Source organism: Salmo salar, chromosome 04 (assembly GCF_965601325.2).
Source record: "Salmo salar chromosome 04, fSalSal1, whole genome shotgun sequence".
In the NCBI taxonomy this organism is placed as follows: Eukaryota; Metazoa; Chordata; class Actinopteri; order Salmoniformes; family Salmonidae; genus Salmo; species Salmo salar.
In genome coordinates this window covers 74034626-74050325 of record NC_138294.1, presented here as the reverse complement: position 1 = coordinate 74050325, position 15700 = coordinate 74034626, and the positions used below count along the sequence as shown (strand labels likewise).

At 43.2% G+C, this 15700-nt stretch overlaps 1 protein-coding gene across 5 annotated transcripts; it reads left to right on the top strand.

The window, feature by feature from the left end:
* The first annotated feature begins 857 nt into the window (after window positions 1-857).
* LOC106603724 (uncharacterized) lies at window positions 858-14306 on the top strand. 5 transcript variants are annotated; one of them, XM_014197757.3, is made up of 13 exons: window positions 858-1091; window positions 1198-2094; window positions 9256-9331; window positions 9467-9628; window positions 9751-9945; window positions 10158-10229; window positions 10593-11159; window positions 11286-11348; window positions 11856-11901; window positions 12035-12265; window positions 12721-12835; window positions 13152-13303; window positions 13469-14306. In XM_014197757.3, exons 2-13 carry the CDS (start codon window positions 1531-1533, stop codon window positions 13593-13595), a joined length of 2370 nt encoding a protein of 789 aa, XP_014053232.1. In that variant the 5' UTR covers window positions 858-1091; window positions 1198-1530; the 3' UTR covers window positions 13596-14306. The 5 variants fall into 5 exon arrangements, with proteins under 5 accessions (XP_014053232.1, XP_014053230.1, XP_014053235.1 ...); XM_014197755.3 differs by having other exon boundaries at window positions 859-1091; window positions 11283-11348; XM_014197760.2 differs by lacking the exon at window positions 12035-12265 and having other exon boundaries at window positions 859-1091.
* Window positions 14307-15700: the final 1394 nt, after the last annotated feature.

The window sequence follows — 15700 nt, the reverse complement described above, 5'->3', positions numbered from 1 at the left end:
GCTATACAATTACTAACTATACAGTCCCTAGCTATACGGTTACTAACTATACAGTCCCTAGCTATACAGTTACTAACTATACAGTCCCTAGCTATACAGTTACTAACTATACAGTCCCTAGCTATACAGTTACTAACTATACAGTCCCTAGCTATACAGTTACTAACTATACAGTCCCTAGCTATACAGTTACTAACTATACAGTCCCTAGCTATACAGTTACTAACTATACAGTCCCTAGCTATACAGTTACTAACTATACAGTCCCTAGCTATACAGTTACTAACTATACAGTCCCTAGCTATACAGTTACTAACTATACAGTCCCTAGCTATACAGTCATGTGAAATCACTGGTTCAGGCTTGTCATTCTCTAATCTCCCAATGCATTCCCTTTTCTTGTATCTGGCATATTTAGATGATGTAATCTTCCCTCTCCTACACAAACCACACACACACACACACACACACACACACACACACACACACACACACACACACACACACACACACACACACACACACACACACACACACACACACACACACACACCAGTGGAGGTTGGTGGGAGGAGCTATAGGAGGATGGGTTCATTGTAATGGCATTGTAATTCCATTCCAGCCATTACAATTAGCCCGTCCTCCTATAGCTCCTCCCACCAGCCTCCACTGACACACACACACACACACACACACACACACACACACACACACACACACACACACACCACACACACACACACACTCACTTTCAACTCCAGCACAAGTTGGGCCCACATCAGGGTGGGAGGGAGGGAGGAGGAGTGCTGCATGAAGTCTGTGCCCTCCCCTTTTACTCCCTCCTCCCGCTTATTCCCCTAATACAGAGAGGAACCTACTCACAAGGCTGGTGGTTTAAAGCAGAGCTGCACAGCATACAGAACACACACAATAAAGCAATTCTCATGACATTACTTTAGAGGTGTGTGGATGAAATCCACACAAACAAACAAACAGACACATACACACACATGAACACAGTTATATAAACATACACACATGGGGACTGGATTACACTACTGGACTGTTCCCTCAGCAGGACTCTTCAAAAGGTTTGTTTGATATGTCTACCTCCTCAATTTTTCCATAACCTCCGCAGTATGACAGTTGACAACTTGATTTTGAAGGGTATCATTTTGCATCTCTCTTTTTGAACAGACCCACAGAGCCTAGAAATAACAGCTCTTGTCCTCCGTGGAAGTGAGAGAATCTGACTGTGTCGAGACTGAAAGACCTCTGTGAAGTTAATTGACTTTGCTGCTTAGGAATCTATTTTCCAGCACAGTCCTCCTTTAAAACTATTTTAACTGTACTGGGAAACAGTTATAGAGCACCTTCTAAAACTCCCCCTTCTAAGACCTCTCTGTGGTATCAGAGAAAGATCAATCCCTCCTTCATCACCTCCTCTCAGTCGCCCAGGCAGGAGAAACGGGGAGAGAAGGAGAAGAGGAGGAAAGAACAGTAGAGCCGCTGCCGTCGTCCATTAAACATATGCACCGCTCCATTTCCTCTAAGCTGAGGGTGTCTGTTGCTAGTGGGGACATGGACACCGCTCCTACAACCGTGTCGGCAGCCGGGGATGCCACGTGCGACGAGACGGTGTGTGAGGCACTGGGTCGCTTCGAGGCCACGCTGGCGGCGGCGGTGCGCGAGGTGCATGTGGACGTGAGTGCCTTCAAGCGGGGCGTGGAGCGGCGGGTGGATGAGGCGTGTCAAGCCCAAGGGCCCCTGGCCGAGGCGGTGCAACGGCTGATGCAGGAGAACCTGCAGCTCCGGAGTCAGCTGGAGGCGCTGGCCCGCCTGGTGGAGGGTCTGACAGGGAATGGGGTGGACAGGAGTGCCCTGGAGGAGAGGGACGGTAGGGGACAGACCCCCATGACTTCGTCCCAGGGGATGGTGAACAGGAGCCACAGGAGTCCCTCCACAATGGTCCCCAATGGACCGTCAGAGTCTGGTTCTTCTGGTCTTGGTTCTGGGTCTTCTGGTTCTGGCGCCTCTAGTTCCACATCAGCCCATCTCTCCAGCAGAGAGCCCATGGAGGACAACATGGTTAATGTGAGTATTGCCTTGTTACTGGAGAAGATATTGTCCCATGTAGTATCATTTAGTAGAATGCAAGGGAATGTCATCTGGGAAAATTGAAAGCCTTTCATGGTGTGTGTGTGTGTGTGTGTGTGTGTGTGTGTGTGTGTGTGTGTGTGTGTGTGTGTGTGTGTGTGTGTGTGTGTGTGTGTGTGTGTGTGTGTGTGTGTGTGTGTGTGTGAAGAAAGATTGAGACAGTGCTAAGTTGTAAATCTGTTGTCTCTCTCAGTGGGGAAAGTGTTGTGTTGCCCCTGGTCATTCATTTTAAAGCTCCTGGCTCAGTGTAGTACTAATACATTAAATAGTGTGAAGCTGCGTGTATCTACAGTAGGCAGCAATGGGACAAGGGCAAGCTGTCCATCCTCCACCCGAATGACCTTCTTTAAACATGTCAAAAAGAATTCAAGCGTCCATGTGTACAGCACAGGAGGCTGCTGTGGGGAGGACGGCTCATAATAATGGCTGGAACGGAGTGACTGGAATGGCATCAAACACATGGAAACCACGTGTTGGATGTATTTGATACCATTCCACCTATTCCACTCCAGCCATTACCACGAGCCCATCCTCCCCATTAGGGGCGGCAGGTAGCCTAGTGGTTAGAGCATTGGACTAGTAACCAAAAGGTTACAAGATCAAATCCCTGAGCTGACAAGGTAAAAATCTGTCGTTCTACCCCTGAACAAGGCAGTTAACCCACTGTTCCTATGCCGTCACTGAAAGTAAGAACTTGTTCTTATTAATTAACTGACTTGCCTAGTTAAATAAAGGTACAAAAAAATAGGCTGCCACCAACCTCCTGTGGTGTACACACATATTCATGAATATACACACACAAAATACAAGTAGTGGAATGTATTTGGAAATACACTTGGAAAGTATAGGCATGTATTTGAGAATATTCAAATACGCGGACTCAAATACACTCCCATACATTAAACCCAAGTGGTTTTGGTGTTTGAAATAATGTTTTTGAAATAGAAATAGGTATTTGAAAATACTTTCAAATAGTATGCTATTTATAGGAAATTATTTGAAAATACTTTCACATACACTGTACATCCAATAGGAGTAGTTGATTCGGGCCACATCATTTGAAAATTCTCAAATACACAGAATATAAGTATTTAAATAAAAAATAATACACACACACACACACACACACACACATTTTTGCACCCAAATTCAACACATTCAATGTAGCATCTCTGCTGGTGGTTTCTCCAGTGGGACCATGAGCATGACATCCAGAGGACCTCTTACTGTCTGCCTGTCTGTCTGTGTCATTAGGTACCTCCCATTGAAAGAAGATACTGTACTTGTACACACATGAATGCTCCCACAGTTTTATTATTTATTCAGACTGTGTAAGGGTATCTATTTTGAAGTGTACTTTTTGTACCCTGTAGTGCACCTTGAACTAACTGGATGCTCGTACACTACTTCTAATCTCTCATTGAATCCAAAGATTTAAATCTGTGTGTTTTTCGGTTAAGCCAAGAGGCCAGTCAGTGCTATCTGCTCCTCCATTCCCCTCTCTCCGCTCCTTCCGTCATCGCAAAAGGGCACATGTATTTTTGGCAGGGCAGGCCTGATTGATGGCTCTGGTCCTGGACATTTGGGTTGGAGCCCTTTGGGACCGCTCTGTACCCCCCTGGTCCATACAGCTCCGTGTGGAGCTTTAAACCTCCCATCAACTTTTAAAACAGGCCTCACTTTTTATAGCCAACGCCAAGCCAGTTTGAGTCCTCAGCTGTGTGTGTGTGTGTGTGCGTGTGTGTGTGTGTGTTTCACCTGAAAGTATAATTTCCAGTCTTGGTTCAGGATAGATTTTAATAGCACCACAAAGTCCTAGCTAACATAACTGCAACTCTGGATGTATAGAAACAGAGAGAGAGGAGAGAGAAAGGCTGGAATAGGAGACGGGCATAGCAGCAACCCTCTCCACCCTTCCCAGCACCTTTATAGGTGCTTATTTTGGGTTAAATTTTTTTAACTCAAAGCACAGATCGGACACATGGAAATTCATTTCCTTAGGCATTAATCATGCAAACACATTTATTTTTATTGTGACATGGCATCACTGAGATTCAAACCTATAATCTTCTGTTGTCTCTCCATGGAATTAGTCCACTGCACCACCAGGATGGAGCTAGCATGCCATGGTTTTTAAGCATACAAATCTGTTAGTTTTAGTCTATTCAAACAGACCCAATTCAAAGGAAACAAGCACTCATTAAGATTGGGTGTGGCCAATTAGTGGGCACACCTGAACACATTTAAGATAGAAGATAGAGAGAGTTTTGTTGATGGTGAGAATGGAATGTACAGTTGAAGTCGGAAGTTTACATACACTTAGGTTGGAGTCATTAAAACTCGTTTTTCAGCCACTTCACAAATTTCTTGTTATCAAACTATAGTTTTGGTAAGTCAGTTAGGACATCTACTTTGTGCATGACACCAGTCATTTTACCAACAATTGTTTACAGACAGATTATTTCACTTATAATTCACTGTATCACAATTCCAGTTGGCCAGAAGTTTACATACACTAAATTGACTGTGCCTTTAAACAGCTTGGAAAATTCCAGAAAATGATGTCATGGCTTTAGAAGCTTCTGATAGGCTAATTGACATAATTTGAGTCAATTGGAGGTGTACCTGTGGATGTATTTCAAGGCCTACCTTCAAACTCAGAGCCTCTTTGCTTGACATTATGGGAAAATCAAAAGAAATCAGCCAAGACTTCAGAAAAAAAATTGTAGACCTCCACAAGTCTGGTTCATCCTTGGGAGCAATTTCCAAATGCCTGAATATACCACGTTCATCTGTATAAACAATAGTACGTCAGTATAAACACCATGGGACCACGCAGCCGTCATACCACTCAAGAAGGAGTGAAGGAGAAGGAGTCTCCTAGAGATGAACGTACATTGGTGCGAAAAGTAGAAATCAATCCCAGAACAACAGCAAAGGACCCTGTGAAGATGCTGGAGGAAACCGGTACAAAAGTATCTATATCCACAGTAAAATGAGTCATATATCGACATAACCTGAAAGGCCGCTCAGCAAGGAAGAAGCCACTGCTCCAAAACCGCCATAAAAAAGCCAGACTACGGTTTGCAACTGCACATGGGGACAAAAATCATATTTTTTGGAGAAATGTCCTCTGGTCTGATGAAACAAAAATATAAACGTTTGGCCATAATGACCATTGTTATGTTAGGAGGAAAAAGGGGGAGGCTTGCAAGCTGAAGAACACCATCCCAACTGTGAAGTACGTGGGTGGCAGCCTCATGTTGTGGGGGTGCTTTGCTGCAGGAGAGACTGGTGCACTTCACAATATAGATGGCATCATGCGGAAGGAAAATTATGTGGATATATTGAAGCAACATCAAGACATCAGTCAGGAAGTTAAAGCTTGGTCGCAAATGGGTCTTCCAAATGGGCAATGAGCCCAAGCATACTTCCAAAGTTGTAGCAAAATGGCTTAAGGACAACAAAGTCAAGGTATTGGAGTGGCCATCACAAAGCCCTGACCTCAATCCTATAGAAAATATGTGGGCAGAACTGAAAAAGTGTGTGCGCGCAAGGAGGCCTACAAACCTGACTCAGTTACACCAGCTCTGTCAGGAGGAATGGGCCAAAATTCACCCAACTTATTGTGGGAAGCTTGTGGAAGGCTACCCAAAATGTTTGACCCAAGTTAAACAATTTAAAGGCAATGCTACCAAATACTAATTGAGTGTATGTAAACTTCTGAACCACTGGGAATGTGATGAAAGAAATAAAAGCTGAAATAAATCATTCTCTCTTCTATTATTCTGACATTTCACATTCTTAATATAAAGTGGTGATCCTAACTGACCTAAGACAGGGAGTTTTTGCTTGGATTAAATGTCAGGAATTGTGAAAATCTGAGTTCAAATGTATTTGGCTTATGTGTATGTAAACTTCTGACTTCAACTGTATTTGAGAAAATTCCAAATATCAAACCAGTAGGATAAGTTTCCTAGAACACTACCAACATTTAAATTAAAAGTAACCATGTTTGAACTTTTAGGAAACGTTCTTTTTTTTGTTGTTGTCAAGTTCCTTAAAGAGATACTTTGGGAGTTTAGAAGTGAGCCCCTTTATCTACTTCCCCAGAGTCAGATGAATTCGTGGATACAATTTGTATGTCTTTGTGTCCAATATGTAGTAAGTTAGAGGTACTGTTGTTTAGAAAGCCAATGCTAACTAGCGTTAGCGCAATGACTGGAAGTCTATGGGTATCTGCTAGTTCCAGTCATTGCGCTAACGCTAGTTACCAATTGCACTAGTGCTAGTTAGCAACTTCCTTCAAACTGCACAAAGAGACATAAAAATGGTATCCATGAGCATCTGACTCTGGGAAAGTTTATAAAGGGCTTCACTGACAAAATCCTGAAGTATCCCTTTAAATGTGCTGAGAAAATTCCAAAGCCAAGCAACTATCCTGCACCATTCCCATAAAGTTGTGGGAAGGTTGTATGCAAAATAACCATAGGACAACCACGCTCTCACCATGCTCTAAGAAACATGGTTCTCAGAATGTTATGTGCTAGCTGAGAGGCTATTTTGGGTTGTTGCTGGTTACAGGTCAGGATTTTTTGTGTTTCGTATCAACTGCTCTTGGAGAATAAGAAGGGTTTGGTTGTTGGGTAGATGATAGGATTAGTGGTTGGTAGGATTATGATAGGTGGTAGGTGATAGTCTGACACGGATTGTTGTTGTTCTTATTTGATTTCCACCCCTAATGTATCTGAACACACACACATACACAAACACATACATACTTGAATTTGTATTTGGATCTACAATGAAATAAAGGGTTAGGCTTACAAGTGGTACACACACACTAACACACACACACATTTATCTTGGGGCAGCAAGTACCATGTGGAGACCCTTAAGGAACTATTCTGGGTCTCCATATCTCTTCACTTCAGAGCAGCACATGAGGGAGTGCTTCGTCCAACCAATCCCAGTCCTGAGCTGAGCCTCCTGACGGGACGGAAAGTAGAATTCCGTCTCCGTGTCAATATCCCCCTGAGCTGGATTGCCAGCTGTTCCCCTCTCGAAACACACACCCTGCCAACATTCCACAGCGCTGATGTCACCTGGCTGTTCCCCCATCAACCCTGACTACGTCAGAAATGCATTCCTACAGATTAGCTGGTCAAAAGTAGGCTACATGAAAAGTGCAATACTGTTAGTATGTGTTAGTGCAGGTTTTCAGTGAATTTATGTAAATCACAAAGCTCATCTGCAGAAAAATTCTCAGCAACAAAAGAAGGATCAAATTAAGATCTTACATCTGTACATGTGTGTATCCCTTGTAACCATAGTCCTGTAATCCTGAGATTCAGCAAGTCTTGGAGGACAATGGAAATAAATAAAAAGCATATTTATAGTTAAAAGTAGATCTAAATGGCATCTTAAAATCTGTGTGTGTACCCCTTGTAACCCTAACCCTGTATTTCTTGCAAATGTGTGTGTTTGACTGTGTTTGTTTGACTCTGTGTGTTTGTATTTGTACGTGTGTTTGCGTGTTTCTGAGGAGAAAGGGAGAGATCGACTAGAAGTAAAATAGATTCAGAAAGAGAGTGAGCGGGAACATTTTTTATTTTTTAAATGGAGAAGCAGACAGGGTGAGACAGATAGAGAGCAACAATGATACAGTAGGTATGTGAGCCATGCACACAGATCATCGCTACTGCTAATCCCTAGCCTCTGCTATGACTTGACCGGGCTCTCATCGTGGCTCTATCGCTGGCAGTCGCAGCCATGGGGGGATAGCGGGTGCGACTGCCAATCTAGAAGGCTCTGAAGTACTGAGTTCTGGCACTGAATGATAGCATTGGAACAGTTTGGTTGTCCCACTACTAACTCCCTGATCTCAAAAGGCCCTGTTTGGGGCTATATTAGGATGTAAGAGGAGTGGGGGACATTGGGGTGACTGATTACAAATCCAAAATAGCTCCAGGACTTAAGGCTTGTCTCTCCACACCTCTCAGTTAGACCCACGCGCTGAGCCCCAGTGCCACTAAAGACTACAGTCACAATTGGGACTTATGGAGACCCAGAGATGAATAGGAATAATACCATTCCCAGACCAAATGTCCAATGTTGTAATTGTCAGGGGGAGGGGGGGATCAAAATGGCTCTGTTTATTTGTTCTTGGGGGGGTTAAAGAAGACCTAAAGCTGTACTTTTGTTTGTATCCACAAGGTGGACCATGTTTTCAATTTGCTCATCTGGCCATTTAAGGCTATGCTAGATTCTAAGGCTATGTTCCTGGTGCCATTTTGGGCCTGTTGCAAATTCCAGTTTGTTGTCCCCCACTATGAAATCAGGAAGGGGACTGTCCGTCCGCTAGTCACACACTATATCTCAGATAACACTGGCCAGATTTTGACAAAACCTGGGTGAGTGATGCATCTTGCCATAGAGATCCAGCATTTACAAAATTACACTGATTACTATAGCCCAAGGCGGGAGCAATAGTAATTAACTGAAACGTGTGAGTCACACCAGAGAGGAAGAGGCGAAGCGAGAGGGATAACTGGGCCCAAAATCTGTCTTCTCCAGTAGATGGCATTTTATTTGGCACATGACATGGAGTACAGGGAGTGGATTAGCTAAAGAGACTGCAGGGCATGACAATCAGGGCTGCTTGCTGGCCCGGGCAACATCTGCCGAGTTCACTGGGCCAGTTAATAAAGCTTTCATTCACACTTGTTATCAACCAGCATTCCCTCTCTGTCTCGAGTGAGCCCCGCCTCAGTCCTGGATACGTCCTGGATACTCCCACCAGACCCGTCTCAGCGGAGGCGGGAAGCCCATCAACGCATTCAAAAGTCCTTCACCTGCTTTTCACAGCGATGTCAATAAAAAAAGTAACCACGGGAAGTGTGTTGGCCAATCTAATGCATTAGCAAAAATCATAATAACATTTCTTAACAGGGCCATGAGCCGTGCCCACATCATTTATTGTTCCTGATTTAACTTACATTTGTTTTACAGGTTATTTTATTGTGTGCTCTTTTAGATTGTGCCTATTGTGTAGTAATGGGGCCGTAGTTAAGTGTGTTCTGTTTCTCTTTTATATAGGGTCACAAAGGTGTTGACAGAACCGAAGACAAAAACGTTGCTGCTGTGTTGGAGAATGGACATCACAAAGACCAAGGTTTAAACACACACCAGTGTTGGGGTCAATTCAGTTGAAAATTCGAAGTTATTATTCAAGATTTTAGAAAACAATTTCAATTAGGGAATTGAATTGAAAGTGAATCCTCATGCATGTCTGCTACCTCCCATTCAGTCAGGGGTCAGGAGGCAGAGGAGCACAAGCCTCATCTCTCCGTCAGTGCTATGACCAGGACTTGTCCCGAGTCACCAACTGGCCCCAGACGAGCCTCAGTGGAGCTCAAGTCTCCCGGTGTCACCCCACCCAAAGCAAGACCAGATTTTTTGTTTAAATCTGGTTAGTAAAATAACTGTAATATAATATAGCTAGCTATATGTTACATATTTGTTTACTTACCTTGTAAGCAGGCTATTGATATTTTTGTAATCCTCATTGTATGTACACTCCTAACAAATCAGACGACTCATCATTCGGCGAGCCACATCTTGCCTGCACTGCCATAACCAAAACAGACTCCCCAACTGGCCCAAAACCGCCAGCACAATCTCCTGCTTTGGCCAGGAAATCTCCTGCTTCAACACCAAAGTCTCCTGCCTACCCAATAGCTGACGTCACCACTCCCAAAACAGCACTTGATGCTCTGTTTAGTTCTGGTGAGTAGAACATGGATTGGACTCTCTACCCTTAAAGGGATAGTTCACCCAAATTCCAAAAAGTAATTTTGGATTTTGTGCAAAAGTCTAGTAATTTTGTGGTGAACTGTCCCCCTAAGATGTGTTTTGAAGAATCAACCTTTATTATTAATAAAGGTAAATGAAGGAACATATCCATGGCTGACTTTGTTGACATGTGTTGATTGTTTCAGCACCAGCATTGAAGAGAGAGACCCCTGTATCAATGCGTACATTTACCCTTCCAGGCCTATCACAAGGATCAGGTACATCATCTTTTTTGCTTTCAGTGGGCCTAGATTGTAACATGTAGTCATTTCTGCCAGATTGGGAATCTGTGTCTGTCATCTACTCTCATTGACACCTGACCAGGTTCAAATAGTACTTGTTTTCTTTCAAATACTTGTTGATTATGCCGGCCTGGAATGCCAAATGTACAATGTTTCCATTGGTTTCATTGCAGCAGTCAAGCTCAATCAAGTGCAGCTAAAGTATTTGATATAAAACGAATACTGTTTGAACTCAGGTCTGGTTGACACAATCCATCTGACCTGATGTCACACGTTGCATACAAGCTAAACTTTACCAGCAAACATTTTCTCCTCTTCTGTCTATTCTCACCCAATCAGAGAGTTTTTCTGGACAACAAACGCAAGTGAGGTCACCAGTCAGCAGTCATGCAGTACAGAAGGAGAACATCTCTGTATCTCTGGCTCCACCTCATACCCCTGTCAGTGCCTTGAGCAGAACTAGCCCAGAGTCACCATCTGCACCTGCCCCAACTCAGTCACCTGCCCCCCCATCATGGGCTCCTGCTGCCCCAACTCAGTCCCCTGCCCCCCCATCATGGGCTCCTGCTGCCCCAAATCAGTCCCCTGCCCCCCCATCATGGGCTCCTGCTGCCCCAACTCAGTCCCCTGCCCCCCCATCATGGGCTCCTGCTGCCCCAACTCAGTCCCCTGCCCCCCCATCATGGGCTCCTGCTGCCCCAACTCAGTCCCCTGCCCCCCCATCATGGGCTCCTGCTGCCCCAACTCAGTCCCCTGCCACCCTAACTCAATCTTCTGCATCACCAACTCAGGCTCCTGCAGCCCCTCCATCTCCTTCCCCTGCACCCAAAACACCTAGTCAACCAGTATTTGAGGATACCACACCCAAAGCATTGGGAGAATTTCCTTTCAAACGTGGTGAACGTGGTAAGGGACACAAGGACTCTCTCTCTACTATCTCTTTTCCGTTTCCAACTTAGTTCTTTCACATTTCTTTGTCTGACCTCCAGTTCTATTTCAGTTTCTTTCTCTTCTTTCGTTCTTTTACAGTAGCACCTGCAGTTAAGGCAGCGAGCCCGAGTCTAACGCGTAGCATGAGCTTCCCAGCCACCACAGGTAAAACTAGGAACTGGGCCCGAATTTGCAAAATCTTCTTAAGAATAATGTTCTTCTTAATTGTGAACTTGTTAAGCAAGGTTGCTATTCCTTAATAAGGTGCTTACGTTATTTCTTATGCTTCTCATTAAGCAAAAAGTTCAGAGGAAATTAGATTCTTGAAAATAAAGTTATTGGATTTCTTCTTGGAAATGTTCTTAATTCCAAGATAGCTAAACCCTAGTCTTAAAAACTCTGGGCAGTGAGAGAATAAGCTAATGAAAGCAATTGAACATGTTTAATTCACTCACAAACCTAATCTGAAAGTTTCAGTATTGATTATTTTAAACCCAAGAACATCTCAGTAATAAATATGCTAGCATTTTTAGATTGCTAGCTAGACCGGTTGTCTAGCAACAATCATCTTAAGAAGATAGTTAAGAAGTTCACTAGAAGATATTTGAGAAGTTTGTGAGAAAAATAATAAAATAATGTCTGTCTCTTTCTTTCTCTCTGTGTGATGTGCAGAAAAACTCCTACCCCCCAGAAAAGTGCCTCCCCCTGGCACAGACAGGTCAGTCCTTGACGAATTATAAAACATATCAAATGAGACACTATTCAAATACATGTAAATCACAACCATATAAACCTGGCATTTTAGTATTTATTCAGAAGCTCAATGATGTATATTTTTACATAATCTTTAGGAGCCTGGACAAGTTTGGCGGTTCGGACAAGTTTGGTGGTCCAAATAAATTTGGTGGTCCAAACAAGTTTGGCGGTCCAAACAAGTTAGGTGGTCCGGACAGGCTTGGTGGGCTGGACAAGTTTGGGGGCGGTGGGGAGCGGAAACTGCAGAGGTCACAAACGCTGCCTCGCAACCTCGGGATGCAGAGCAAACGGTCTCTGTTTGAGAGTTTGGCCTCTGAGTGTGACAGGTACAAAAGGCGCAGTCAGTCACCCTGACTTCACCCATTGTCTCTCTTGCCCGACTTAGCTAGCTATTACTCCCTATTGAGTAATTGCTAAACCCTAGGTTTTGAGGTTATGAGACCATAACCCTACTCCTATCAACCCAGTACTTTGTGTTGAGCGTCAATAAAAGCCAACAGGCCCTTAGAATCACATTTTACATGTTCCTCAACCCTTTATTACATGTATATTATCACTATCATTGTGTGATAAGTCACAGTTGGGTCCTGTTTATATGCCACTTAGCGAACACTGTTGTCCAAAGTGACTTAAAGTATAGTGTGTGCATACATTTGTAGTGTGTGTGTAAAGAATCCCTTTGGGAATTGAACCCATTACCTTGGTGTTGCTAGATCCATGTTCTTACCAAGTGAACTACACAGCCACAAACAATTGACCACCTCTATGTTCCACTCTGCAGGTCCAAGGCTGCAGGCTCCAAGCCCAAACTGCAGCGTTCCCAGAGTTTTAACAGCGCCAGCAGCATCAAGGCAATGCTCCTGGAGTGGTGCCGATCCAAAACGTTTAGCTACCAGGTGGGTCAAGCCCTAGTCCCTTGTGACAGACTGTTCACAACGTGATAAATGTTAGCTAGCACACATGAGATTTGATTCTGGTTTCCAGCAATTTGTCCATCTCAGTCCTTTCAGGGCTTTAGACAGCTTAAGAGGCTCCATATTATCATACCATTAACTTTTGTTCATAACTGGACCATGTGTGTTATGTGAATGGAAGATTTACCAGCAAATGTGGCCTTTAAAGTTGGTCAATATATAGGAATACATACGTTTTTAACTGGTCTTCTATGGAAATAACATTGCATTTGGCTCCTACCATTTTCTCCTCCATCAGAACATAGACATCCAGAACTTCTCATCCAGCTGGTGTGATGGAATGGCATTCGCTGCCCTGGTCCACTCCTTCTTCCCCCTGGAGTTTGACTACAACACACTGAATCCTGCCAATCGCAAACACAACTTTGAAGTGGCCTTCACCACAGCAGAGTAAGTGTGTATGTGTGTGTGTGTGTTGGGGATAATACCTCAAGGAGGAGATCCTGGGACAAGTCTGTGGCATACAGTGTTATAATATATATGTATTAGAAACCTTATCTTTAAATATTGTGGGTTATATTTTTTATTTTCTCTTTCTCCTTCTGTCTCTCTTAGGGAGCAGGCTGACTGTGTGCGTCTCATAGAGGTAGAGGATATGATGGTGATGGGTAACAAACCAGACCCCATGTGTATCTTCACCTACGTCCAGTCCCTCTACAACCACCTCAAGAAGTTTGAGTGACAGTCCTGTGCAGAGGCGATCACCCCTATCACCAGGCACACTGACACTTCGTCAACGAGCCAATGCACTACTCCCTACTTTGTTCAACTCTCGATAACTGTATAGAACGATTGTGCTTGTACAATTCTATTTGAATTTGTCTTGTCAAGTAATAATGTGCTGTGCATATGGTTTGGGGCTCTTATTTTGCCTCCTTTAGAAAATAGAGGTAGTGAATTGGGGAAAAGATTGTAGTTTTACAAATATATTTTTTAACTCAGAGAGCCACCTGCTGGTTATTTTCTAGTGGTGTAATTAGGATTCAATGTAGATCATAAAATAGTGTTTGTCATGCATGAAGCTAGCAAAACACCTGAAAGACATAATTTAAAATTCAAGTTGTAAAGAAAGTGGGAAGAAAGTGAAAATGAAAGAAGTGAAAATGCAAAGAAAGGTGGCAGGAACAACTTGTTAGTTGTACGCGCTGGTCTTGAATCAGTTTGGCCTTCTGCTAATGCCATTGGCCTTAAGGCATTTTTGAAGGACTGTCTTGCAGTGAGATCATGATATTTACAGGTATGTTGATGTTTAAAAGACATCTGTTTTTATGTAAAAAAAAGTCCAGATTGTCAGTGTTACAAATAAACAGCTGTATCTACAAATTGTATTCAATGTCAATCAAATGTATTGGATTAGCTTTTATTTCAACTGTATTAAAATAATAGTGATGTACACTATTTGTTATCACTTTCTGAATTAGGTAATGGGTTATTATATCTTGGGAATGAAACCAGCCAGTGGAGCTTATGCCGCGTTCACGTGCTAGTCTGAACTAGGAAACTCTGAAATTACCAAATTGCTAACTGGTTGAACACAGCATGTGTATAACTCAGTGGTATAACTACAACCAGTTAGCAAGTCGGAAATGTCTGAGTTTCCTAGTTCAGACTAACACGTGAACACAGCATCAAACCAGCGACCATTTGGTTACAGGCACACTATCCCCTAGCCTACACCTTTCAAGGTGTTGTCACTTGTTTCCATAGCCACAAAGTCATAAACCCTGCCTATTTCGACACTTTCTCTTCTTAAAATTTGATTTTAAACCTTAATCCTAACCTTAACTACACTACTAACCATATGCCTAACCTTAATTAAGACCAAAAGGCACTTTTTTTCATGTATTTCTACGATATATATAGACAATTTTGACTTGGTAGCTATGAATCTCGTTGAAATCCTCTCAAATATAGTCATTGATACACACACACGTCACACCCCAATGTGAACAGAGGCCAGAGATGACAAATAGGTACCAGAGTGAGTTGGTGACTACAACTATTGTGTGTCGTGTGTAGATGGTGGTGGGAATTACATTGATCATGCCTATGTGCATATATTTATTTATTTAACCTTTATTTAACTAGGCAAGTAAAAATGAAAAATCACATTTACATAGGTATTCAGACCCTTTGCTATACAGTAAGACTCAAAATTGAGCACGTTTCCATTGATCATCCTTGAGATGTTTCTACAACTTGATTGGAGTCCACCTGTGGTAGATTCAATTGATTGGACATGATTTGGAAAGGCACACACCTGTCTATATAAGGTTCCACAGTTGACATGATGGTGCCGGAGGGGATGGCTGCCGTTTTATCGACTCTTAACCAACCACGCTATTTTGTTTGTTTTTTCGCGTTGTTCGTAACTTGTTTTGTACATAATGTTGCTGCTACTGTCCCTTATGACCGAAAAGAGCTTCTGGACATCAGAACTGTGATTACTCACCTCAGATTAGACAGAGTTTTTCTTCAGTGAGTTGGATGGGAGGGAGATACTACAGACACCAGGCCAAGATCCCCATCATTTGCTGGAGAAGGAAACAGATTTTGCGGATGCCACAGATGTCTCAAGTTTTGAGAGAGCGTGCAATTGGTATGCTGATTGCAGGAATGTCCACCAGAGCTGATGCCAGATAATTGAATGTTAATTTCTCTACCGTAAGCTGCCTCCAACATCGTTTTAGAGAATTTGGCAGTACGTCCAACCGGCCTCACAACAGCAGACCACGTCTAACAATGCCTGCCCAGGACCTCCACATCCTGCTTCTTCACCTCCAGGAT